At 43.9% G+C, this 27,243-nt stretch overlaps 1 protein-coding gene across 7 annotated transcripts in view; it reads left to right on the top strand.

Annotated features, from left to right (window-relative positions):
• The window catches only part of ARHGAP17 (Rho GTPase activating protein 17), a 282,860-nt gene that overhangs the window by 160,037 nt on the left and 95,580 nt on the right, over positions 1 to 27,243 (top strand). For all 7 annotated transcript variants that reach the window (XM_069209704.1, XM_069209708.1, XM_069209702.1 and 4 more), the window contains exon 8: positions 273 to 341. In XM_069209704.1, coding sequence (XP_069065805.1) covers positions 273 to 341 — 69 coding nt within the window. The remainder of the gene's footprint in view (positions 1 to 272; positions 342 to 27,243) is intronic.

The raw sequence follows: 27,243 nt of genomic DNA on the forward strand, positions 1-27,243 counted from the left end.
TAGAATAACACAATCATTCTTTTTTATTCTATCATCAATACATTTGTCGAAACCTTTTATGCTGTACACCTTTATAATAACTGTCAGTAACATATGCTACGGTGATTGGAATCTCTGAGAGCTTGACTGCCATTTATGCAGTAGATCTTGCTGATGGAAAGCGGGAGCGAATGCACAAGGGGCTTAGCATATGTGAAGTTTGCATGTTTGGGGTATGTTGTATTATTCTGGATTTTGTAAATAGTTTTTACTTATTGTTCTCGTTCTGAAAGGATCAGCTGGCAGCTGACATGTACAACTTCGTTTCCAAGGAAGGAGAGCACGGGCGCTACTTTGTCATGGTAAATACTGTTTATGTTTTGGTTATTTGTAACACTATTTGAGGCAATCTGTATTAGCATTTACTTTATACTTGTGTGAGAGCTACAGGTAAACTAAGGATTTATTTATTGAAACAACTGTTCTGTTAGCTCTTGAAGCAACTCATTGGCAGCTGGCATGAGTTTTTACATCTGATCTCTTTAGTTTGCAGTTCTTTCTACTATGACCTGTTCGGTCATGTACTATATGAGGGGCAAAGTGGAGTCTGAACTGGGAGAGATGATTTTCACACAGGCCTTTTTGGCATGAACTCAATCGAGCTCAGGGTGTACTGTCACTGACTAACATCCAGAGAGCAAGGAGAGGATCAGTCCTCTACTAAGGCTCCCCCACCTTCCTCTGAGAACCCAGGCATGGGAGATCGAAAAAGAGAAGCCCACATCAAAAACAACCTTGTTCCAGGTCTACTTTGAGAGCATCAATTTCCAGTCAAGTTACAGTCCCTACATGTTTGCTGTCGAGGGCTGGGTCAGTGCCAGAGGAGACGACATAGGAAGTCGTCGTTGAGGGACACCCTGACGTTGAAGTGCAGAAAAAGTTTGATGTCAAGTAGTCTGTCAACTTCGAGACATAAGAGAAAATGGACGCTGTAGGAAGCTGGCTTGGTGTGTGGTGAGCACCTATGGTGTTACCACCTTACACCAGGTCCAGGTATCCCCTATTAGTGAGGTGTAGACAGTGTCTAGGAAGCCAGGGCTCATCCAAGACTTATCTAGGACAGTGGTTCCCAACCTGTGGTCCAAGGACCCCCGGGGGTCCGCGAAGCCTTCTCAGGGGGTCCGCGACTGCTTAGAAAATTAAAAAAAATTAACAAATATTGACAAATTAGGTCCCATGCTTCCAGTAATGACTCAGTGGGGGTCCCCGGATTCCAATGATGATTGATTGGGGGTCCCTGGGTTCCATTAATGATAAAGTGGGGGTCCACAGAAGTCAAAAGGTTGGGAACCACTGATCTAGGAGACACGCAAAGCTTATGCAATACCACTGTAGTCACACAGCACTTACACACATGAAAGAACCACACAGTGTTACAAAAATAAAGGTACTTTATCATGGTAACACAAATACCAAAATACCATATAAGCAATACCCCAATTGGAGGTAAACACACTATTATGTACACATTAGGAGTCAGTGATTAGCATAAAAGGCTATAGAAAACAGTGAAAACAATAGCAAGGACTGAAGGCCCTGGGGGGTTGGGGGGGTGCAAACGATAAGTAAGTAGAATGCAAAAGTCTGGCCCCCATCCAAGGAAGTGGAATCAGTAAAAGGGAGCTGGAGGAACTAGGAGCACCAAAATGTAAGTACCAGAGTGCCCCCCAGCGACCAGGAGAAAAGAGGTAAGTATCTGGTTCTCCCCTAACCCACCAAAAGGACTTCAGAAGAGGATTTTGACCCAGACAAGACTGCAAGAAACCAAAGGTGGATCTTGGTAGAGGAAGACCTGTAAAGGAAGGGGACCAAGTCAAGTTCACTTTGGAGTGTCCTGTTGTGGCAGGAGCCACTACCCACCTGTCTGTGTATGCAGGACCAGGTCAACGGTGGACAAAGATGGTCAGCAGTGCAGCACTTGAGCAGCAGAAGAGTTCCAAAAGTTATGAAGTTGATGTCCCATGTCGGAAGAAGAGTTGCAGTCAGTCAGTGGTGTGGAAAAACCACCAGCAAGCCTTGGCAAAGGCAAGAGTTGTAGATAAAGAAATACAGGGCTCCCGGGGACCGGCACGGTCTAGTGTCAAATGCACATATTTGCAGATACTTACAAATGCATTTACAAAGGAGTTTTTGAAACGGAGAGCCGGAGTGAAAAAAATCAATGACCAAAGGTCTGTTTATTTTTGCTGCAGCAAAGAGGACAGGTTTACCACTGGCATCCCAGGCCCGAAGTAAAGTGTGCTGGCATAAAGCGTTCAACAGTGATATTTATACTCATACATCAAAGGATACATCAAATGTGTAACTAATGATATACGTCATACAGATATTTTAAGGAGTTAATCAGTTTCCACACACTGGTTCCATTCCCAGCCTTGTCCTTGCCTCCCTTCTGCAGCTGCCTGACTCCCCACATTCTTGAGACCCTTCAAAGGATTACGTGGTTCAAAGGTATAGATATCAGCCTTTCCCTCCCCAAAATACCACAGCCGAGGTCAGTTAGTTATTTGAACACACAATTATAATGAATACAGTGCCCCAGTTAGGGAAAGAAACCAGCTGCAAGCCTATGGCGTGGAACCAGGCTTATTTTACCTAAACAAATATACATAAGATAACATATGTGATAGACAGTGCGTTCAGAGACAACAAAAGCTCAAACTTACACGTGTAAAAGAAACGAAGCAATTCAAAATGAATTCTAACAATCGACCCTTTTTGAGTTTTTTTCTTCTGAACATAATAAACGTTTTGAATAGTTCTAAATTTCCTCATATATGTTGAATTTTACTCCCACTTCATTGAAATTTGCATTCATGGGGACATAAACAACCGATGGGTATGAGCAACCAGTATCTGTAGTGAAGACAGTGGGGTCAATAGCCATTAGGGAATTTATCTCTTCTCTCTGCATCATAGCTCGATTGGTTTCTAGTATTTTCACTGGCGGAAGTTTACACAATTTTAAACAGGAACAGAGAGCAGGTAAGCACTGCACTAATAAACAACTTAATACAATAGCTATTATTATAAAAAGTATGTCTTTAAACAACCAGCCCCACCCCCCAAACCAAGACCATAACCATGATAAACTCCAATCGCCTCCTTCATATTGGCCCCCCTTTTCAAATACCTGTACTGCTTCTTTTATTTTCCCAATATCCAATTCTATCTCTGATGACGTGGTGACAAAATAACAGCACTTTTGCTGGTACTGATGTTGGATTAAAACTCATACTCCTCCTTGTTGTACTGTAATCAAGTCTAGGGCAAGCCGATTTTGTATCGCCAATTGGGCTGCAGAGTTTATCTCTATCTGTATACTTCCTATGGCCTCTCTGGTGGCATTAAATGCAATGGCTAATTCAGCTGACATATTCATCATTGCCAGTTGTAAATCGAAAATTCCAAATCCGGGAATAAGAACATGTAATACTTGAAATACCCAGTTCTTTCGCTCCTCCAGTATGGGTGTCCCTCGTTTGTACCTATGTGCAAAACTCCCCATGTTAAGGGGCTGGGAAGATGATATATTTGATATCACAGTAATGTTGGGTGCCAAATATGCCAGTGAACATATCCCTTCCCAGTTTAGAGGCAGTACTTTATATGCAGTTCTTCCACATACGAAGTACATGCCTCCCTGGATTTGTGAATTTATAATGCTGTATTTTATTCGAGGCAATCCTACACCCTCTGGGGTGTCATGCTCAGAATTATTGCAATATTTGTAATCTTCCCAGATTGTATTTAGCAATGATACATTTGCCCAGGGTGCAACATATGAACATCTAGCCGTCCAGAGGGGGCCAAGGAAAACCCGGGACAATATTACAGGTGAATTTTTCCCATTTCTATCTTGTTCTCTGGAGGGATCATATAACAATCCTTCTGGATCTACTAGAATCTCATTTTCTCCCACAGTCAGGTTCCAATAATTCACAGTGTAATTTTGATGAGTCCCATTAATTAACGCTGTCCAATTTCTGTCTATTTTCTCCTCTCCTTCAAGATCCCAATTCCCTGTTTTTATATCAAATAACAAAGTGTAAACACACTGTTCAGGAGGGATCTTTCCCATGTATTTTGCCTCTGGGTTTTGCCCATAAAAATAGGTACCAAAACATATGGGAAACATTTTAAGTGTGGCATTCTCTCCAGGCATCGGGGAAAGCTTGTATTCTGCCTGGGTATTAGGGAGCATCGCACACCTAGGGTACCATTGATATTCTTGTTGGTCACATCTCCAAGTGGTATTTGGTACAAGACACACTTCCCCTCTTTCATATTCGCTTGGTGATACTGGTACTTCATAAAGGCCTATAGGATCCTCGGGGTGTCTAGACAAGTGCCGGCAAATCCAGCAGTCAGTGAGACTTAATGTCTCCGCTAATTTTCCATGAACCTTTATCAATGGATGTAAGGTAGGATTTTGCAACAATGATGCAACACCACTGGACATTATACATATTAACATAAGGGTCACTAGGTACTTCATTATTGTTTTGTAGAAATAGTTATAAGGCCACTCTTCCCTATTCTCTAGAGGGATATTTGTCCTGCCAAATGGATATATTTTCATAATTTTTATTGTGCTCTTCTCCTTGGTCCTACAACTTTTCTATGATACCGTTTTACTCGTCTCAACCGCCTACGTGTGTTCAAAAATATACCCACACAATTACCAAATATGTAAATGCAAAATATTGATATCACTATACTAATAATCATATACGTATAGATACAGATAAGTGAATTTTCCTTCAATGTTCACACCCACTAGGGTTCAGCACCGCCGTGCTTTCCACTCTAGCAGTTAGGCTGCACTGGTTGGTCCATGAACAAGTTTTTTTTTTTCAAATACAGGACAATAGAGGTTGGCTTGATCCTAGGTCCTTTAGCTTCTCCTTTTCAAGTTTTAACTCCTGGTGAGTCTCAACTCCCAGTGAGTAAGTCGCGATACTTCAAAGTTAGTCTTCAGTATAGTTTTTCAGTTTCGTTCAGTGTCTCAGCAAAATGAGGGCGGAGGCCAGCAATTTTCAACCAGATCAGTGATGTGCTTGGGTATTAAACAGAAAAAGGGCACCTTTTTTTACCGCTGGGACTACAAACCGCACCAACCCTAATGGCTGGCCGCTTCCGTAGAACTGGTACTTGTTTTTTTTCCTTTCTCGCCAGTCACAGAACTGTTAACTCCATTTACCCACTGCTTGAATAGCGTTGCACAAGCTGCATCCCACTATACTTGTGTTCTCGTTGAGACAATTGTTCTGACCAATGTTCTGGTGTCGTTGCACAGGCTAGTCACCCGTGTTCATGCTGGAATTTTAGTCATCACAGTCATTTACAACCTCGTCGCCCAAAGTGTGCGTAACAACAGTGAGGATAGCTCGTTTTAATGCTGGTACATCAATGGCATCGGAAATGCCGGTGGCGGTGAAAGCGGGGAACTGTATTTCACGAAGGCAGGCGTGCCGTATCCTGCTGAGCAAAGGATTCCTTGGCCATTCAGAAGAGACCTCAGTTTGCAATTCCAAGCTAGGAGCTATCAGGGTGATGTAAATGTAGCTTTTCGTAGGGGTCACCACCTTACGCACCTTCAAAATTCTGTTCATTTGGATGGGCGAGGACGCAGGTTGTATCGATGAGTTTGTTGATCTTCAAACAGCAACTCTTCGTCACTGGGCTGCTGTGTCACCTCAGGAGCAGAAGTAGCACTTGAAACCTGTGGAGGTGTTTCCTGTCTCCCTACTTCGCTGTAATCAGGAGACAATGGTAATTCTGCTGTTAGAGTACTCTGTAGTGGAATTGGTGCACGCTTACAGTGGCTAGCATGTATCCAGTTTTTCCTTCCTTCCACTTTCACCGCTGTCTGTGTTGCAAGCAGTACCTGGGCTGGCCCCCGCCACCTGGGCTGAAGACTGTTGGTTCTTTGAAAATTCTTTGTCATAAGCCAATCCCCTGGCTTAAAAGGGTGACCAGGGCCTTCAAGAGGAGTCGGTAGGCTGGCCTTGACCTGTTGGTGGATCAAACGCAAATCTTTAGTCAATTGTTTACAGTAATCTACAAACAAAGGATATTGCACTTCAGAAAGCTTCTTTGGTCGTGGTACCCCCCAGATATTGGCTGGCCTCCCCATGACAACTTCATAGGGGGATAATCGTGACTTGCTACTGGCAGTCATCCTGATGGACATTAATGCTAGGGGCAAAGCATCTGGCCATTTTAAGTTGGTCTCAGCACAAATCTTAGCTATTTTGCTCTTCAAGGTGTAATTATACCTTTCTACAAGGCCCGCTGATTGTGGGTGATTTGCAGCATGAAATCGATGTTTGATGTTAAGGGCGGTACAGACCTTCTCCATTACCTCATTAGAAAAATGACTGCCATTGTCACTCCAGACTAATCGTGGCAAGGCGTATCTAGGAAAATATTCTTTTAGTAATATTTTGGCGGTAGAGAGGGCACCATTGTCTTTTAATGGGTAGGCCTCTATCCATTTTGAAAACATGCATACTACCACTAACACGTATTTCAGTTTGTTACACGGTTCCATGTGGATAAAATCCATCTGTATAGCTTCAAAGGGGAGATCAGGAGGGGCAAAGTGGCCAGGGGGCGTAGGGGTCCCTTTTCCTGCATTGTGCACTGCACACACCATACAACCTTTAACCAGATTATTAGCAGCTTTGGATATCAGAGGATTACTCCAAACATGGTCCAAAGTTGTCTTGATGCCTTGGGCACTGATGTGTGCAGGACTGTGGGCCATAGTAACCATAGCGTGTACATAGCAATTAGGTAACATCCATCTTCTTCTGTCTGTGTCATCTGTGTAACAACCCTCACTGTCTAGTCTACCGTTCTTCTCCCACTGTTCCCTTTCCTCTGCTGTTGCTTCTGCTTGAATATCTCTCACACACTGCATGGTATTTTCTAATACTTCGTACTGGGGCTCTCCCTTGATGCTACTCTCAACATATGCATTGTCAAATGGTGCTCGTGCTGTTGCTTTCGCTGTAGCATCTGCAAAAGCATTTCCTCGTCCTATATCATCAGTAATTTTTTTGTGGGCACTACACTTAATGATTGCGACCTGACGGGGCAGGCTGAGAGCAGTCAAAAGTGTCACAATCAAGTTGCCTTGCTGAATGGTAGTGCCATGTGACGTGATAAAGCCTCTATTCGCCCAGAGTCGCCCAAAATTATGAGCTACTCCAAACGCATATTGGCTATCAGTGTAGATGTTAACACTAAGATGTTCACTTATTTCACAAGCTCTGGTGAGGGCAATTAATTCTGCAGCCTGTGCCGAATTTTGCGGGATTCTATGAGATTCAACCACTGTTTTGACTGTGGTGACGGCATAGGCTGCAGTGGTCGTACCATCTGGTAACTTGAAGCAAGACCCATCTACAAACAGCTCTCCCTGTGGGTCAGATAGGGGAGTGTCTGTTAAGTCTACCCGTCCCTTGGTTTCTTCCTCAGTGGCAAAAATGCAATTATGATCAAATTCCACATTGTCCTGAGGGAGGGGTAGTAACGTAGCTGGGTTCAAGACATTGCACCGCTTCAAAGTAATATTTGGACTGAACAATGTTAATTCGTAACCCGTTAGACGAGCACTGGTGAGGTGCTGCGTCTGTGTCTTGTTTAACAAAATATCAACGGCATGAGGAACCATCACAGTGAGCGGATTGCCACCAACAAACCCTTCACTTTGTTTCACCGCAGCTGCTGCAGAAGCCACTCCTCTAAGACAAGTAGGCAAAGCTTGCGCCACAGTGTCCAAGGTGGAAGAGAAGTATGCACAAGGGCGTTGTCTCCCACCTTGGTCCTGTGTCAAAACAGACAATGTACAGCCATGCTTTTCATGCACAAATAAAACAAATGGTTTGCTGTAATCCGGATTACCCAATACAGGAGCAGAGCACATCGCCTTTTTTAATTCTTGAAAAGCCTCCTCACATTTGTCAGTCCAAGGTACAGGAGAGGGCACATCTGAAAGTGTCAGAGCAGTCAATGGTTTTGCTATAAGTGAAAAATTTGGAATCCACTGTCTGCAAAAGGATGTAAATCCCAAAAATGCTCGGACTTCAGAAGGGGTGCGTGGTGCAGTCATTGTATGAACCAATTTAATTCTATCTGGATGTAATCTCCTTCCCTCCTTAGAGAGGAGGTGTCCTAGATAGGTGACCTCCTCTCTACAATACTGCAATTTTGGAAGGGACACCTTATGGCCCAGAGGTGCTAAATGATGTAATAATGCAACAGTATCAGTCTTACATTGTGTCATGGAATCTGAGGCAATTAAAATATCATCAATGTACTGCAACAATGCAGAGCCTGTAGGTGGATTGAATTGGTCTAATTGACGTTTAAGACATTGACTATATATGCTCGGGGACTCAACAAATCCCTGTGGAATTCTTGTCATCGCGAATGATCTACCAAAAATCGCGAAGCTAAACAAATATTGAGATTCTTCGGCAATTGGAATGCTAAAGAACGCGTTCTTCAAATCGATTACGGTGAAAAAACACGCAGAGGGTGGGATCATGGTGAAAAGACTATTCATGTCTGGGACCACGGGAAACTGGGGAATTACTATTTTATTAATTTCTCGGAGATCAATAACTAATCGATATACCGTGTTATCAGTACATGATTGCTCACCATCTAATCTATTAGCATCATTTCGTTTCTTTACAACAGGAAGGATTGGACTGTTACATGGGCTGCTCACTATTTCCTTTATGACACCTGCATGCACAAGATCAGATATGACTGCCTTGAGCCCTTTTTCGCTTGATTTAGGTAATTTGTATTGAGGAACACGAGGTAACCGGGCACCTGGTTTGATTTTTATTACAATAGGGTCGATATCCATAATGCCTACATCATTCTTGCCTTTGGCCCATAAGCGAGGGTCTATTTCCTTTAGCTCTGGGGGTAAGTCGTATTCCTGTGAGAACATGCACCGAGTTGGGGAAACACTATCCATAGTTACATAGACACCATCCATTGAACAGTGAATAACTGCATTTAATTTCTTTAACAAATCTAATGCAAACAAGTTTTCATTGCAACCTGATGTTAAAGAGAGTGGCGTGTGTACTGTAAATGGGCCTACAGTTACTCTCATAGGTGTTGAGATGGGGCTCACCACGGGGATTCCAGAAATCCCAATTGATGTGGTATGAAGCCCAGACAGGGGAGCCCCGGGGACTGCAGAATGTGCAATAGATGTTCTGGTGGCACCAGTATCTAGAAGAAACTTATGGCCCTTTCCTTCGATTTTTACATCAATGTAGGGACCATTTTGATCTACAGGAATACTTACTCGCCCCTGGCCCTGTCTGTGGCTGTCCTAATAATTGTAGGATTCAGAAAAGAAATCATCAGCATAATATTGTCGTTCAAATGCATTGTCAAAAATATTAGTGTTACGCGGGACCTGATTCTCATTCTGCGAATTCTGATCAGTTCTACCTCTTCCTCGTCCTCGTGCATTACCTGCCGCGTTCCCTCTATGAAGTGACATACTTTGTCTTCCTTCCAGTAATGGGCAAGTATCACGCCAATGTCCATCCTGCTTACAGTAGGCACATTGGTTGATATTTAATCGGCGGTCTTGGGGTGGTGTAGATGCACCTCGGCCTCGACCCCTTCCCCGTCCCCTTGGTGGGCCACCCCTTTGCTGAGGGGTTGTATCCCGCTGAGGGTATGCCTGCTGTAATAATACCTTTTTCTTCAATTCTTTTACTGACTTCTCATTCTTTTCTAATTCTTCCTTGTACCTGCTCTCATAGTATTGCGCCATCTGCAAAATCTCTGCCTGTCCCTTCGTCATCCACAAACTCTCTGTTGCTTTTAATTTTTGTGATATTTCAGGTAGAAGGCCATTAACAAAGCGTTCTACAAATAGTGTGACACCTGTTATGGTGGCGAGGTCTTGACCGCTAAAATCTATGAAAGCTTGTTCAATTCGAGTAAAATAATCTGGGACATCTTCACCTATTTTCTGTTTATAAGTGGCAAGCTTTCCCCAATCCACAGTCTGAAGAGGTATAACAGTTTCTAACTTAGTCAATATCCGATTAGGTAAATCTAAAATATCCTGATGCGGCAGGGTTCCTGGTGCCCTTTGTGCTTCACGTGCTTCTAAACCCCCCCATGTATTTCCCAAAGTAGGTGCATCATCTACTCTTCTAATTTTATGCCAAACTTCAGGACCCAATAAAACACCAAAAAAATAGTCAATGTCTTTGAGTGTCATGGTTGTGGTGGAAATGGCAGTTCTAAGGTCCCGATAGAATCCAGCTGGATTCTTTCGAGGGTCTGGCAAATCTTTCTTTATAGCCATTACCTCCTCTCTTTTCCATGGTATATGAACAAATTGGGCCACCGGCACGGGAGCTGGTTGTCCGGCGGCAGCTGCTGCTGCGACTGCAGCTGCAGTGGGCATATCAGGGTGCACTTCCCTCATTGGGTACCCCTTGTCATATCTATTTAGAACATCTTCCCTGGCTATGACACAAATGCGTACTCCCTCATTTATGCTGTTACTATCAAGAATACAAGCCTTACTGTCCCGCCATAATTGGTTTAATTCTTGTTCATAAGGGAGAGGGGTAGAATCTGTAATACAAGACTTCCAATCCCTCTCTAATTTTTCAATCATATACAGCAGTGCTAATTGCTGTCCAAAATGTGACATCTGTTGTATTGTGTCCATAATATCGGTGTGGGTATAAATAGGATCTGACATCCAGTTCTCTGACTGATTCTTGATAACCCGTTTTTCCCAATCCCCAATAGTGGAGCGGGTACTAGGGGGCGAAATCGACTTAATAGGTGTGCCCCATATGGGTGAAAGTGAGTGTAAGGCTGTGCACTGTCGGCGTTGTCCATTTGGGGTATTAGGGGCAGGGGACATTATTTGTAACCTTGCAGTGCTGGCTGATAGTGGTGGGGCAAGTGGTGGAGGGATTAGGACTTGGGCTATTGGGGTAGCTTGGGCTAGAGGCTGTGGTGGTTGTGGCACATGCTGCTGTAGTGGTGCACCTGGATTTCCCAAATTGTGTCCTTGCCCTTGCTGCTGTTGCGGTGCCCCCATGTTAGGTTGGGCTACTGCAGGGGGTGTGTAAGGTGGAGGTGCAGTAGGGCTATTATCTAATAGCTGTAGCATTACCTCATCTTCCTCTAATGCATGTTTGGTTTCTGTTGGCTTTGATACATAACTTCCCTCCACCTGAGCCCTATGGACTCTATCTTCAGATTCAATCCCTTTCTGGGTTTGGGACTGGTGATAAAGGGCGGCCTTTTGCATGATGGTTCTCCTATTTTCCCTCTCTATCAGTTTATCTGATTTAACTTTTCTTTTATTGGCTTCCATTTCCCATTTTCTGTACACCTCAAACATATGCTGTCTAGCCTTTTTATGAAACAAACATTCCTGTAGGTAGGTTAGTTTCTTTAAATCAAAAGACCCATCCTCTGGCCACTGGAGGTCAGGACAATGTCTAGTATATCTGCGCCATATACTATTATACAAATTGTTCTCTAAACCATAATCCTTTAACATGTCCCACCCTGGTGTTCCCTCTTTTGGGATCGGTTGCCTTTTATCTAAACGTGGCACATGATTTCGGCGAAAACAAAGACATAACCCTTGCCAACATTTCTTATTTCCCATATCTAACTTTTAAATTTTCAAAAGGCAACACACACACCAAATTTCAAAATGCAACATGTACCAAAGAAAACCTTTTTCAAATGTGCACCAAAGAAAACCTTTTTCAAATGTGCACCGAAGAAGAAAAAAAAAACCCTTTTTTCAAATATTTACCAACTTACAAATTGCTCCAGGCCTGGGCAAATTACTCAAACAAGAAAAACACATGTAATACAAATTGTCAAATGGTACCTTGTACAAATGCAAATTTACCAAGAACTAATCATTCCCAAAATGATAAGTTATCCAAAAACAATTATTCTCTCAAATGCAAGTTAAAGCAGACAAATAGCCAGCGAGGAACAGTCTTACCTGACTATCTGCTTTTTTCCTGGATTTCTCTCCGGCCGCCCGTGTCAGACTAATCCGTCAAAATAAACACCGATGTTTCAGGGACTTCGCTGGGACATCATGAGAAAGCGGGGGGAAACCTGCCCGGTGGATAAGATGCAGCTGCTTCTGAAACTAAGTCTTTGTGCAGGGGCCCCTGGAATCTACACCTCCGGAACGGCGTCCCCCCACTGGCAGCACGTCTCGTGACAGAGCTACTGAAGATATCCACTGGAAGGTCCCTGTTCGGGCGCCAAATTGTCAAATGCACATATTTGCAGATACTTACAAATGCATTTACAAAGGAGTTTTTGACACGGAGAGCCGGAGTGAAAAAAATCAATGACCAAAGGTCTGTTTATTTTTGCTGCAGCAAAGAGGACAGGTTTACCACTGGCATCCCAGGCCCGAAGTAAAGTGTGCTGGCATAAAGCGTTCAACAGTGATATTTATACTCATACATCAAAGGATACATAAAATGTGTAACTAATGATATACGTCATACAGATATTTTAAGGAGTTAATCAGTTTCCACACACTGGTTCCATTCCCAGCCTTGTCCTTGCCTCCCTTCTGCAGCTGCCTGACTCCCCACATTCTTGAGACCCTTCAAAGGATTACGTGGTTCAAAGGTATAGATATCAGCCTTTCCCTCCCCAAAATACCACAGCCGAGGTCAGTTAGTTATTTGAACACACAATTATAATGAATACAGTGCCCCAGTTAGGGAAAGAAACCAGCTGCAAGCCCATGGGGTGGAACCAGGCTTATTTTACCTAAACAAATATACATAAGATAACATATGTGATAGACAGTGCGTTCAGAGACAACAAAAGCTCAAACTTACACGTGTAAAAGAAACGAAGCAATTCAAAATGAATTCTAACAATCGACCCTTTTTGAGTTTTTTTCTTCTGAACATAATAAACGTTTTGAATAGTTCTAAATTTCCTCATATATGTTGAATTTTACTCCCACTTCATTGAAATTTGCATTCATGGGGACATAAACAACCGATGGGTATGAGCAACCAGTATCTGTAGTGAAGACAGTGGGGTCAATAGCCATTAGGGAATTTATCTCTTCTCTCTGCATCATAGCTCGATTGGTTTCTAGTATTTTCACTGGCGGAAGTTTACACAATTTTAAACAGGAACAGAGAGCAGGTAAGCACTGCACTAATAAACAACTTAATACAATAGCTATTATTATAAAAAGTATGTCTTTAAACAACCAGCCCCACCCCCCAAACCAAGACCATAACCATGATAAACTCCAATCGCCTCCTTCATATTGGCCCCCCTTTTCAAATACCTGTACTGCTTCTTTTATTTTCCCAATATCCAATTCTATCTCTGATGACGTGGTGACAAAATAACAGCACTTTTGCTGGTACTGATGTTGGATTAAAACTCATACTCCTCCTTGTTGTACTGTAATCAAGTCTAGGGCAAGCCGATTTTGTATCGCCAATTGGGCTGCAGAGTTTATCTCTATCTGTATACTTCCTATGGCCTCTCTGGTGGCATTAAATGCAATGGCTAATTCAGCTGACATATTCATCATTGCCAGTTGTAAATCGAAAATTCCAAATCCGGGAATAAGAACATGTAATACTTGAAATACCCAGTTCTTTCGCTCCTCCAGTATGGGTGTCCCTCGTTTGTACCTATGTGCAAAACTCCCCATGTTAAGGGGCTGGGAAGATGATATATTTGATATCACAGTAATGTTGGGTGCCAAATATGCCAGTGAACATATCCCTTCCCAGTTTAGAGGCAGTACTTTATATGCAGTTCTTCCACATACGAAGTACATGCCTCCCTGGATTTGTGAATTTATAATGCTGTATTTTATTCGAGGCAATCCTACACCCTCTGGGGTGTCATGCTCAGAATTATTGCAATATTTGTAATCTTCCCAGATTGTATTTAGCAATGATACATTTGCCCAGGGTGCAACATATGAACATCTAGCCGTCCAGAGGGGGCCAAGGAAAACCCGGGACAATATTACAGGTGAATTTTTCCCATTTCTATCTTGTTCTCTGGAGGGATCATATAACAATCCTTCTGGATCTACTAGAATCTCATTTTCTCCCACAGTCAGGTTCCAATAATTCACAGTGTAATTTTGATGAGTCCCATTAATTAACGCTGTCCAATTTCTGTCTATTTTCTCCTCTCCTTCAAGATCCCAATTCCCTGTTTTTATATCAAATAACAAAGTGTAAACACACTGTTCAGGAGGGATCTTTCCCATGTATTTTGCCTCTGGGTTTTGCCCATAAAAATAGGTACCAAAACATATGGGAAACATTTTAAGTGTGGCATTCTCTCCAGGCATCGGGGAAAGCTTGTATTCTGCCTGGGTATTAGGGAGCATCGCACACCTAGGGTACCATTGATATTCTTGTTGGTCACATCTCCAAGTGGTATTTGGTACAAGACACACTTCCCCTCTTTCATATTCGCTTGGTGATACTGGTACTTCATAAAGGCCTATAGGATCCTCGGGGTGTCTAGACAAGTGCCGGCAAATCCAGCAGTCAGTGAGACTTAATGTCTCCGCTAATTTTCCATGAACCTTTATCAATGGATGTAAGGTAGGATTTTGCAACAATGATGCAACACCACTGGACATTATACATATTAACATAAGGGTCACTAGGTACTTCATTATTGTTTTGTAGAAATAGTTATAAGGCCACTCTTCCCTATTCTCTAGAGGGATATTTGTCCTGCCAAATGGATATATTTTCATAATTTTTATTGTGCTCTTCTCCTTGGTCCTACAACTTTTCTATGATACCGTTTTACTCGTCTCAACCGCCTACGTGTGTTCAAAAATATACCCACACAATTACCAAATATGTAAATGCAAAATATTGATATCACTATACTAATAATCATATACGTATAGATACAGATAAGTGAATTTTCCTTCAATGTTCACACCCACTAGGGTTCAGCACCGCCGTGCTTTCCACTCTAGCAGTTAGGCTGCACTGGTTGGTCCATGAACAAGTTTTTTTTTTTCAAATACAGGACAATAGAGGTTGGCTTGATCCTAGGTCCTTTAGCTTCTCCTTTTCAAGTTTTAACTCCTGGTGAGTCTCAACTCCCAGTGAGTAAGTCGCGATACTTCAAAGTTAGTCTTCAGTATAGTTTTTCAGTTTCGTTCAGTGTCTCAGCAAAATGAGGGCGGAGGCCAGCAATTTTCAACCAGATCAGTGATGTGCTTGGGTATTAAACAGAAAAAGGGCACCTTTTTTTACCGCTGGGACTACAAACCGCACCAACCCTAATGGCTGGCCGCTTCCGTAGAACTGGTACTTGTTTTTTTTCCTTTCTCGCCAGTCACAGAACTGTTAACTCCATTTACCCACTGCTTGAATAGCGTTGCACAAGCTGCATCCCACTATACTTGTGTTCTCGTTGAGACAATTGTTCTGACCAATGTTCTGGTGTCGTTGCACAGGCTAGTCACCCGTGTTCATGCTGGAATTTTAGTCATCACAGTCATTTACAACCTCGTCGCCCAAAGTGTGCGTAACAACAGTGAGGATAGCTCGTTTTAATGCTGGTACATCAATGGCATCGGAAATGCCGGTGGCGGTGAAAGCGGGGAACTGTATTTCACGAAGGCAGGCGTGCCGTATCCTGCTGAGCAAAGGATTCCTTGGCCATTCAGAAGAGACCTCAGTTTGCAATTCCAAGCTAGGAGCTATCAGGGTGATGTAAATGTAGCTTTTCGTAGGGGTCACCACCTTACGCACCTTCAAAATTCTGTTCATTTGGATGGGCGAGGACGCAGGTTGTATCGATGAGTTTGTTGATCTTCAAACAGCAACTCTTCGTCACTGGGCTGCTGTGTCACCTCAGGAGCAGAAGTAGCACTTGAAACCTGTGGAGGTGTTTCCTGTCTCCCTACTTCGCTGTAATCAGGAGACAATGGTAATTCTGCTGTTAGAGTACTCTGTAGTGGAATTGGTGCACGCTTACAGTGGCTAGCATGTATCCAGTTTTTCCTTCCTTCCACTTTCACCGCTGTCTGTGTTGCAAGCAGTACCTGGGCTGGCCCCCGCCACCTGGGCTGAAGACTGTTGGTTCTTTGAAAATTCTTTGTCATAAGCCAATCCCCTGGCTTAAAAGGGTGACCAGGGCCTTCAAGAGGAGTCGGTAGGCTGGCCTTGACCTGTTGGTGGATCAAACGCAAATCTTTAGTCAATTGTTTACAGTAATCTACAAACAAAGGATATTGCACTTCAGAAAGCTTCTTTGGTCGTGGTACCCCCCAGATATTGGCTGGCCTCCCCATGACAACTTCATAGGGGGATAATCGTGACTTGCTACTGGCAGTCATCCTGATGGACATTAATGCTAGGGGCAAAGCATCTGGCCATTTTAAGTTGGTCTCAGCACAAATCTTAGCTATTTTGCTCTTCAAGGTGTAATTATACCTTTCTACAAGGCCCGCTGATTGTGGGTGATTTGCAGCATGAAATCGATGTTTGATGTTAAGGGCGGTACAGACCTTCTCCATTACCTCATTAGAAAAATGACTGCCATTGTCACTCCAGACTAATCGTGGCAAGGCGTATCTAGGAAAATATTCTTTTAGTAATATTTTGGCGGTAGAGAGGGCACCATTGTCTTTTAATGGGTAGGCCTCTATCCATTTTGAAAACATGCATACTACCACTAACACGTATTTCAGTTTGTTACACGGTTCCATGTGGATAAAATCCATCTGTATAGCTTCAAAGGGGAGATCAGGAGGGGCAAAGTGGCCAGGGGGCGTAGGGGTCCCTTTTCCTGCATTGTGCACTGCACACACCATACAACCTTTAACCAGATTATTAGCAGCTTTGGATATCAGAGGATTACTCCAAACATGGTCCAAAGTTGTCTTGATGCCTTGGGCACTGATGTGTGCAGGACTGTGGGCCATAGTAACCATAGCGTGTACATAGCAATTAGGTAACATCCATCTTCTTCTGTCTGTGTCATCTGTGTAACAACCCTCACTGTCTAGTCTACCGTTCTTCTCCCACTGTTCCCTTTCCTCTGCTGTTGCTTCTGCTTGAATATCTCTCACACACTGCATGGTATTTTCTAATACTTCGTACTGGGGCTCTCCCTTGATGCTACTCTCAACATATGCATTGTCAAATGGTGCTCGTGCTGTTGCTTTCGCTGTAGCATCTGCAAAAGCATTTCCTCGTCCTATATCATCAGTAATTTTTTTGTGGGCACTACACTTAATGATTGCGACCTGACGGGGCAGGCTGAGAGCAGTCAAAAGTGTCACAATCAAGTTGCCTTGCTGAATGGTAGTGCCATGTGACGTGATAAAGCCTCTATTCGCCCAGAGTCGCCCAAAATTATGAGCTACTCCAAACGCATATTGGCTATCAGTGTAGATGTTAACACTAAGATGTTCACTTATTTCACAAGCTCTGGTGAGGGCAATTAATTCTGCAGCCTGTGCCGAATTTTGCGGGATTCTATGAGATTCAACCACTGTTTTGACTGTGGTGACGGCATAGGCTGCAGTGGTCGTACCATCTGGTAACTTGAAGCAAGACCCATCTACAAACAGCTCTCCCTGTGGGTCAGATAGGGGAGTGTCTGTTAAGTCTACCCGTCCCTTGGTTTCTTCCTCAGTGGCAAAAATGCAATTATGATCAAATTCCACATTGTCCTGAGGGAGGGGTAGTAACGTAGCTGGGTTCAAGACATTGCACCGCTTCAAAGTAATATTTGGACTGAACAATGTTAATTCGTAACCCGTTAGACGAGCACTGGTGAGGTGCTGCGTCTGTGTCTTGTTTAACAAAATATCAACGGCATGAGGAACCATCACAGTGAGCGGATTGCCACCAACAAACCCTTCACTTTGTTTCACCGCAGCTGCTGCAGAAGCCACTCCTCTAAGACAAGTAGGCAAAGCTTGCGCCACAGTGTCCAAGGTGGAAGAGAAGTATGCACAAGGGCGTTGTCTCCCACCTTGGTCCTGTGTCAAAACAGACAATGTACAGCCATGCTTTTCATGCACAAATAAAACAAATGGTTTGCTGTAATCCGGATTACCCAATACAGGAGCAGAGCACATCGCCTTTTTTAATTCTTGAAAAGCCTCCTCACATTTGTCAGTCCAAGGTACAGGAGAGGGCACATCTGAAAGTGTCAGAGCAGTCAATGGTTTTGCTATAAGTGAAAAATTTGGAATCCACTGTCTGCAAAAGGATGTAAATCCCAAAAATGCTCGGACTTCAGAAGGGGTGCGTGGTGCAGTCATTGTATGAACCAATTTAATTCTATCTGGATGTAATCTCCTTCCCTCCTTAGAGAGGAGGTGTCCTAGATAGGTGACCTCCTCTCTACAATACTGCAATTTTGGAAGGGACACCTTATGGCCCAGAGGTGCTAAATGATGTAATAATGCAACAGTATCAGTCTTACATTGTGTCATGGAATCTGAGGCAATTAAAATATCATCAATGTACTGCAACAATGCAGAGCCTGTAGGTGGATTGAATTGGTCTAATTGACGTTTAAGACATTGACTATATATGCTCGGGGACTCAACAAATCCCTGTGGAATTCTTGTCATCGCGAATGATCTACCAAAAATCGCGAAGCTAAACAAATATTGAGATTCTTCGGCAATTGGAATGCTAAAGAACGCGTTCTTCAAATCGATTACGGTGAAAAAACACGCAGAGGGTGGGATCATGGTGAAAAGACTATTCATGTCTGGGACCACGGGAAACTGGGGAATTACTATTTTATTAATTTCTCGGAGATCAATAACTAATCGATATACCGTGTTATCAGTACATGATTGCTCACCATCTAATCTATTAGCATCATTTCGTTTCTTTACAACAGGAAGGATTGGACTGTTACATGGGCTGCTCACTATTTCCTTTATGACACCTGCATGCACAAGATCAGATATGACTGCCTTGAGCCCTTTTTCGCTTGATTTAGGTAATTTGTATTGAGGAACACGAGGTAACCGGGCACCTGGTTTGATTTTTATTACAATAGGGTCGATATCCATAATGCCTACATCATTCTTGCCTTTGGCCCATAAGCGAGGGTCTATTTCCTTTAGCTCTGGGGGTAAGTCGTATTCCTGTGAGAACATGCACCGAGTTGGGGAAACACTATCCATAGTTACATAGACACCATCCATTGAACAGTGAATAACTGCATTTAATTTCTTTAACAAATCTAATGCAAACAAGTTTTCATTGCAACCTGATGTTAAAGAGAGTGGCGTGTGTACTGTAAATGGGCCTACAGTTACTCTCATAGGTGTTGAGATGGGGCTCACCACGGGGATTCCAGAAATCCCAATTGATGTGGTATGAAGCCCAGACAGGGGAGCCCCGGGGACTGCAGAATGTGCAATAGATGTTCTGGTGGCACCAGTATCTAGAAGAAACTTATGGCCCTTTCCTTCGATTTTTACATCAATGTAGGGACCATTTTGATCTACAGGAATACTTACTCGCCCCTGGCCCTGTCTGTGGCTGTCCTAATAATTGTAGGATTCAGAAAAGAAATCATCAGCATAATATTGTCGTTCAAATGCATTGTCAAAAATATTAGTGTTACGCGGGACCTGATTCTCATTCTGCGAATTCTGATCAGTTCTACCTCTTCCTCGTCCTCGTGCATTACCTGCCGCGTTCCCTCTATGAAGTGACATACTTTGTCTTCCTTCCAGTAATGGGCAAGTATCACGCCAATGTCCATCCTGCTTACAGTAGGCACATTGGTTGATATTTAATCGGCGGTCTTGGGGTGGTGTAGATGCACCTCGGCCTCGACCCCTTCCCCGTCCCCTTGGTGGGCCACCCCTTTGCTGAGGGGTTGTATCCCGCTGAGGGTATGCCTGCTGTAATAATACCTTTTTCTTCAATTCTTTTACTGACTTCTCATTCTTTTCTAATTCTTCCTTGTACCTGCTCTCATAGTATTGCGCCATCTGCAAAATCTCTGCCTGTCCCTTCGTCATCCACAAACTCTCTGTTGCTTTTAATTTTTGTGATATTTCAGGTAGAAGGCCATTAACAAAGCGTTCTACAAATAGTGTGACACCTGTTATGGTGGCGAGGTCTTGACCGCTAAAATCTATGAAAGCTTGTTCAATTCGAGTAAAATAATCTGGGACATCTTCACCTATTTTCTGTTTATAAGTGGCAAGCTTTCCCCAATCCACAGTCTGAAGAGGTATAACAGTTTCTAACTTAGTCAATATCCGATTAGGTAAATCTAAAATATCCTGATGCGGCAGGGTTCCTGGTGCCCTTTGTGCTTCACGTGCTTCTAAACCCCCCCATGTATTTCCCAAAGTAGGTGCATCATCTACTCTTCTAATTTTATGCCAAACTTCAGGACCCAATAAAACACCAAAAAAATAGTCAATGTCTTTGAGTGTCATGGTTGTGGTGGAAATGGCAGTTCTAAGGTCCCGATAGAATCCAGCTGGATTCTTTCGAGGGTCTGGCAAATCTTTCTTTATAGCCATTACCTCCTCTCTTTTCCATGGTATATGAACAAATTGGGCCACCGGCACGGGAGCTGGTTGTCCGGCGGCAGCTGCTGCTGCGACTGCAGCTGCAGTGGGCATATCAGGGTGCACTTCCCTCATTGGGTACCCCTTGTCATATCTATTTAGAACATCTTCCCTGGCTATGACACAAATGCGTACTCCCTCATTTATGCTGTTACTATCAAGAATACAAGCCTTACTGTCCCGCCATAATTGGTTTAATTCTTGTTCATAAGGGAGAGGGGTAGAATCTGTAATACAAGACTTCCAATCCCTCTCTAATTTTTCAATCATATACAGCAGTGCTAATTGCTGTCCAAAATGTGACATCTGTTGTATTGTGTCCATAATATCGGTGTGGGTATAAATAGGATCTGACATCCAGTTCTCTGACTGATTCTTGATAACCCGTTTTTCCCAATCCCCAATAGTGGAGCGGGTACTAGGGGGCGAAATCGACTTAATAGGTGTGCCCCATATGGGTGAAAGTGAGTGTAAGGCTGTGCACTGTCGGCGTTGTCCATTTGGGGTATTAGGGGCAGGGGACATTATTTGTAACCTTGCAGTGCTGGCTGATAGTGGTGGGGCAAGTGGTGGAGGGATTAGGACTTGGGCTATTGGGGTAGCTTGGGCTAGAGGCTGTGGTGGTTGTGGCACATGCTGCTGTAGTGGTGCACCTGGATTTCCCAAATTGTGTCCTTGCCCTTGCTGCTGTTGCGGTGCCCCCATGTTAGGTTGGGCTACTGCAGGGGGTGTGTAAGGTGGAGGTGCAGTAGGGCTATTATCTAATAGCTGTAGCATTACCTCATCTTCCTCTAATGCATGTTTGGTTTCTGTTGGCTTTGATACATAACTTCCCTCCACCTGAGCCCTATGGACTCTATCTTCAGATTCAATCCCTTTCTGGGTTTGGGACTGGTGATAAAGGGCGGCCTTTTGCATGATGGTTCTCCTATTTTCCCTCTCTATCAGTTTATCTGATTTAACTTTTCTTTTATTGGCTTCCATTTCCCATTTTCTGTACACCTCAAACATATGCTGTCTAGCCTTTTTATGAAACAAACATTCCTGTAGGTAGGTTAGTTTCTTTAAATCAAAAGACCCATCCTCTGGCCACTGGAGGTCAGGACAATGTCTAGTATATCTGCGCCATATACTATTATACAAATTGTTCTCTAAACCATAATCCTTTAACATGTCCCACCCTGGTGTTCCCTCTTTTGGGATCGGTTGCCTTTTATCTAAACGTGGCACATGATTTCGGCGAAAACAAAGACATAACCCTTGCCAACATTTCTTATTTCCCATATCTAACTTTTAAATTTTCAAAAGGCAACACACACACCAAATTTCAAAATGCAACATGTACCAAAGAAAACCTTTTTCAAATGTGCACCAAAGAAAACCTTTTTCAAATGTGCACCGAAGAAGAAAAAAAAAACCCTTTTTTCAAATATTTACCAACTTACAAATTGCTCCAGGCCTGGGCAAATTACTCAAACAAGAAAAACACATGTAATACAAATTGTCAAATGGTACCTTGTACAAATGCAAATTTACCAAGAACTAATCATTCCCAAAATGATAAGTTATCCAAAAACAATTATTCTCTCAAATGCAAGTTAAAGCAGACAAATAGCCAGCGAGGAACAGTCTTACCTGACTATCTGCTTTTTTCCTGGATTTCTCTCCGGCCGCCCGTGTCAGACTAATCCGTCAAAATAAACACCGATGTTTCAGGGACTTCGCTGGGACATCATGAGAAAGCGGGGGGAAACCTGCCCGGTGGATAAGATGCAGCTGCTTCTGAAACTAAGTCTTTGTGCAGGGGCCCCTGGAATCTACACCTCCGGAACGGCGTCCCCCCACTGGCAGCACGTCTCGTGACAGAGCTACTGAAGATATCCACTGGAAGGTCCCTGTTCGGGCGCCAAATTGTCAAATGCACATATTTGCAGATACTTACAAATGCATTTACAAAGGAGTTTTTGACACGGAGAGCCGGAGTGAAAAAAATCAATGACCAAAGGTCTGTTTATTTTTGCTGCAGCAAAGAGGACAGGTTTACCACTGGCATCCCAGGCCCGAAGTAAAGTGTGCTGGCATAAAGCGTTCAACAGTGATATTTATACTCATACATCAAAGGATACATAAAATGTGTAACTAATGATATACGTCATACAGATATTTTAAGGAGTTAATCAGTTTCCACACACTGGTTCCATTCCCAGCCTTGTCCTTGCCTCCCTTCTGCAGCTGCCTGACTCCCCACATTCTTGAGACCCTTCAAAGGATTACGTGGTTCAAAGGTATAGATATCAGCCTTTCCCTCCCCAAAATACCACAGCCGAGGTCAGTTAGTTATTTGAACACACAATTATAATGAATACAGTGCCCCAGTTAGGGAAAGAAACCAGCTGCAAGCCTATGGCGTGGAACCAGGCTTATTTTACCTAAACAAATATACATAAGATAACATATGTGATAGACAGTGCGTTCAGAGACAACAAAAGCTCAAACTTACACGTGTAAAAGAAACGAAGCAATTCAAAATGAATTCTAACACTAGGGGGAATCAACCAATGGAAGGGAGTCCCTGGTGACCCTCCGCAGTGAGGAGAGTCACGGGAAGAGGAGGCAGCCCCCACAGGCAGCAAGCACAGTAGTCGCTGTGAGGCCCATGCAGCACCCCTAGAAAGGAGTCCCATGTCGCTGGAGAAGCACGTAGAGGGCTGTGCGTCACAGGGAAGAGTGCTGAGCCCTGGGGCTACACGGTGCATACTCCCCTGTCAATTATCCAGTTTTGCGCCGGAGCAGGGACCCGGGTCCTGGACTGGTGCAGACCGGTGTATGCAAGGAGGGCACCAAATGTGCCCTTCAAAGCATACCAGTGCCTCGGGAAGGCTACCCCTCCCAAGCCTTGTAACACCAATTTTGAAAGGGAGAGGGTGTTTCCTCCCCTCTCCCACAGGAAATCCTCTGTTCTGCCTTCCTGGGCCTGAGCTGGTCAAGCAGCAGGAGGGCAGAAACCTGTCTGTAGGATGGTAGCAGCGTGGGCTGCCGGGAAAACCCTGCAAACTGGTAGGGGCAAAGCTGGGGGGGTCCTCAAAGGAGCCCCCAGAGTGCATGGAATCATACAACTAATACTGGCAACAGTATTGGGGTATGATTCCAACATGTTGGATACCAAACATGCCCAGGTTCGAAGTTACCATTATGCTGCTGGTCATAGGTAGTGACCTATGTCTAGTACACTGGTAAGATGGCTTCCCCGCACTTACGAAGTCCAGGAAAATGGAGCTGGAGTTCGTAGGGGCACCTCTGCTCTTGCACCCTGCCTTCTGGGCTAGGAAGGTCTGCCATAGGGGTGACTTACAGTGTCCTGGTGCAGTGACCTTTGGTGAAAGGGTGCATACACCTTTTTACGCAGGCTGCAATGGAAGGCCTGCAGACACATTTTGCATGGGCTCCCATGGGTGGCATAATACATGACGCAGCCCATGGGGAACCCCTGGTGTCCCAGTGCCCTGGGTACCTAGGTACTATATACTAGGGACTTTCCTGGGGGCACTAGGATGCCAATTGTGGGCTGTGCTAAGTCAGGAACAACCAAATTTAGAGGGAGAGAGAGCACAGTCAGAACACAGTCAAAACATACTGACAGGCAAAAAGTGGGGGTAACCATGCCAAAAACAGGGTACTTTCATACAGACGCCAAGAAGTCTGCTGATGTCGAGACAATCCAGATCTGTGAAAAAATTCTGATAATCAAGACCTCTTCTGACTCTGAATACTCCAGGACGCATTCTCCATCTTCTCCTATCTTTATGCCAGAGTCTCCACCTCCTCTGACTCCGCCTCCTCCACCTGCTCCGCTGTGTCTTCCACCTTCTTTGCCGGCGCCGCTTCCATCTCCGCGACCTGTGGAAGCTCCTCCCTCGTGACCTATACCGTCTCCTCGACAATCCAGATTTAATCTCTCAAGACACTAGACATAGCCATAGTTCTTTGCTTTCTTCATCATGACCATCCTCTCCACATACACACCGCCATCATACGTCCAGGTCTAGAACACTGTCCAGACCTCGTTCGTCCTGTTATTCTTTGTTTTCTTCCTTCCACGCTGGCAGATACTCACCAACATTGTCTGATTCGCCTCAACCAGGGTCTCGCCAGTGGATTATATAAATACTTTTCAGGGGGTACTTGTGAGAGGCAGATCAAATTTGAACATTCCAATGCCTGCTCCCACTCCATCTGCATCTGTGGTTTTCGAGACGCTTCACCGTTGTGCAGCGTCCAGACCATTCCTACCACTGGTTTTGGGTCATTTGAAACCTGCCATCGAGCTGTTGCTTTAGCCAAATAGGCTCCTTTGAGGCTAAAAAAGAAGTATAGACCTCCAGAGCAGGATCCACTGTTTCTCTGCTAACATCCATCCCCCTTATTTTGTGGTTATTCTTGTGACAAAGAAGCTGCCCTCCACTACTCTTTCATCTACAGTACCACCAGACAAAGACTGTAAATTGTTCAGATCAGTGGGGCGCGAGGTTTGTGGTACAGCTGCCACCACCATGAAAGCAGCAAGTGCATCTGCCCTGCTGGTCAGAAATGATAGAGCCTTGTGGGACTCTTTACAAAAGTTTGCAGAAGGCCTCCCAAAAGATCGACGAGAGGACTTCCTTGAGTTGGTAAATGAGGGCATGTTGGTCTCCAACCAAATCATTAGCTCTGCTGCTGACTTGTCATTATAGCAGCCCAGGAGTACTGTCATGGTTTGGCCCTCAGAAAGCACTCTCGGCTTCGCCTTACAGCTCTTAAACAAAAATCTCAACAACGTATTCTTAATCTTCCTTCTACAGGGTCCACCTTATTCAGCAGCAATGAAGATGGTGAGATGGCTTGGTTGAAGTCCGAATTGGCGATCCTGTCTGCAGTAGGTCTCGAAAAACAAAAATAACAGTGAAACCATACCTGCAAGCCTAAGGTCACCAACAGCAACACCAAAGACCTTAACAACAACGTCACCAACCCAGAGGAAGGACTAGCCACCTGCCTGCTCAAGGGGGAAATCATATAACTGGCTTCAAACAATGAATCTCTACTTCCCCCTCTTCTGTTACCCACTCTGGTAGGGGGAAGTATCATGTTTTGGTATGGTGGCCATCCATTACGAAAGACGCCTGGGCTTTAAATATTGTGCAAAATTAGTATTGTCTAAGGTTTCTCAGTCCTCCGCCAAATATCCTACCAAAACCATCCAATCACCACCTGCAGATGCTGTGCTCTGAATTGAACAACCTTCTGCACACCAAGTGGTGAAGATTGTTCTTCCCAAACAACGAAGCATGATTATTTGCTCATTATTTTTGATGAAAAAGAAAGGCCCCAGAAACTAATTCAGACCCATTCTAGATCTGAAGCCGGCCAACAAAAGGGTTCGGAGAAAAAAAACACAAATTATTTATCCCCAAATGCATTGAGGGGTCAGGTTCTGTTCGACATACCTTCAAGATCTGTACATTCATGTTTCAATAGCTAGAAAGCACTGCAAATTCTTGATGTTTGCCATAGGTCACAATCACTATGGTACACAGAGCTTCCTTTCGGCCTCAACTCAACTCGCAGAACTTTCGCGAAGAGCATGGCAGTGGTCAATGCACAGCTTCTAAAACTCAGGATATTTGCCTATCCATATATAGGTGATTGCCTAATCAAAGCGTCAACACCACAAGAAGCCCAAGTTAATTATCAGTTGATGAGCAATCTCCTCCACCGATTAGGACTGCATGTCAGTCAAAACAAATAGACCTCTAGTCCTGTCCATTCTCTGTTACCTAGGTGCCACCATCAACACCATACAGGCAAGAATGTATTTTATGAAGGAGAGACTGTTTCCAACTTAAGTGTCACTCTCTCATAAAAGTCTCTCATCCCACGGTGAGAAAAGTGTCATCTCTTCTCGGCACAATGGCTTCATGCATTTTTATTACTCCGAATGCCTGTGTCCACATGAGGCCACCTCAAGAGTGTCTGGAGTATCAGTGGGATCAGTATTCTGGGCAATGGTGGTTCACTGACCTTCTCCACATGTTGAAGTGTCCACACATGAGGCTGCTGTGCAGACTGAACTTCTGAGTCACAATGGTTCCCCCAGTTTCTCCCCTTTGAGTTTGGCAGCATGGCTCCTGAGCTAGTACAATACTGGCATTTAAATCTGCCACAAGACTGTATGAACATTCTCAGGAAGGCAAAACATCCATCAATACATTCTGCTTATTTCAGAATGGAAGAGAATCTGTATCTGGGGTTCTGGCAAGAACTTTGATCCGACCAAGTGCCAAGAATAAGCGATTCTTCCATACTTGCTTTACCTGGCCAAATCAGGCTTACAATTCTCTTGTATAAAAGTTAATTTGGCGAAAATTACTGCCTACAGAAAATGTCCTCTTTTTTAAATAATTCCTGTCATCAAGGAATTTTGAGAGGGTTTGAAAAAGTTGTTCCCTCCCCTAAGGCATCCATCTCCTCCCTGGGAGCTGAATTCAGTCCTTTCACGACTCGTA

This window comes from Pleurodeles waltl, chromosome 10, assembly GCF_031143425.1.
Source record: "Pleurodeles waltl isolate 20211129_DDA chromosome 10, aPleWal1.hap1.20221129, whole genome shotgun sequence".
NCBI classification, from domain to species: domain Eukaryota; kingdom Metazoa; phylum Chordata; class Amphibia; order Caudata; family Salamandridae; genus Pleurodeles; species Pleurodeles waltl.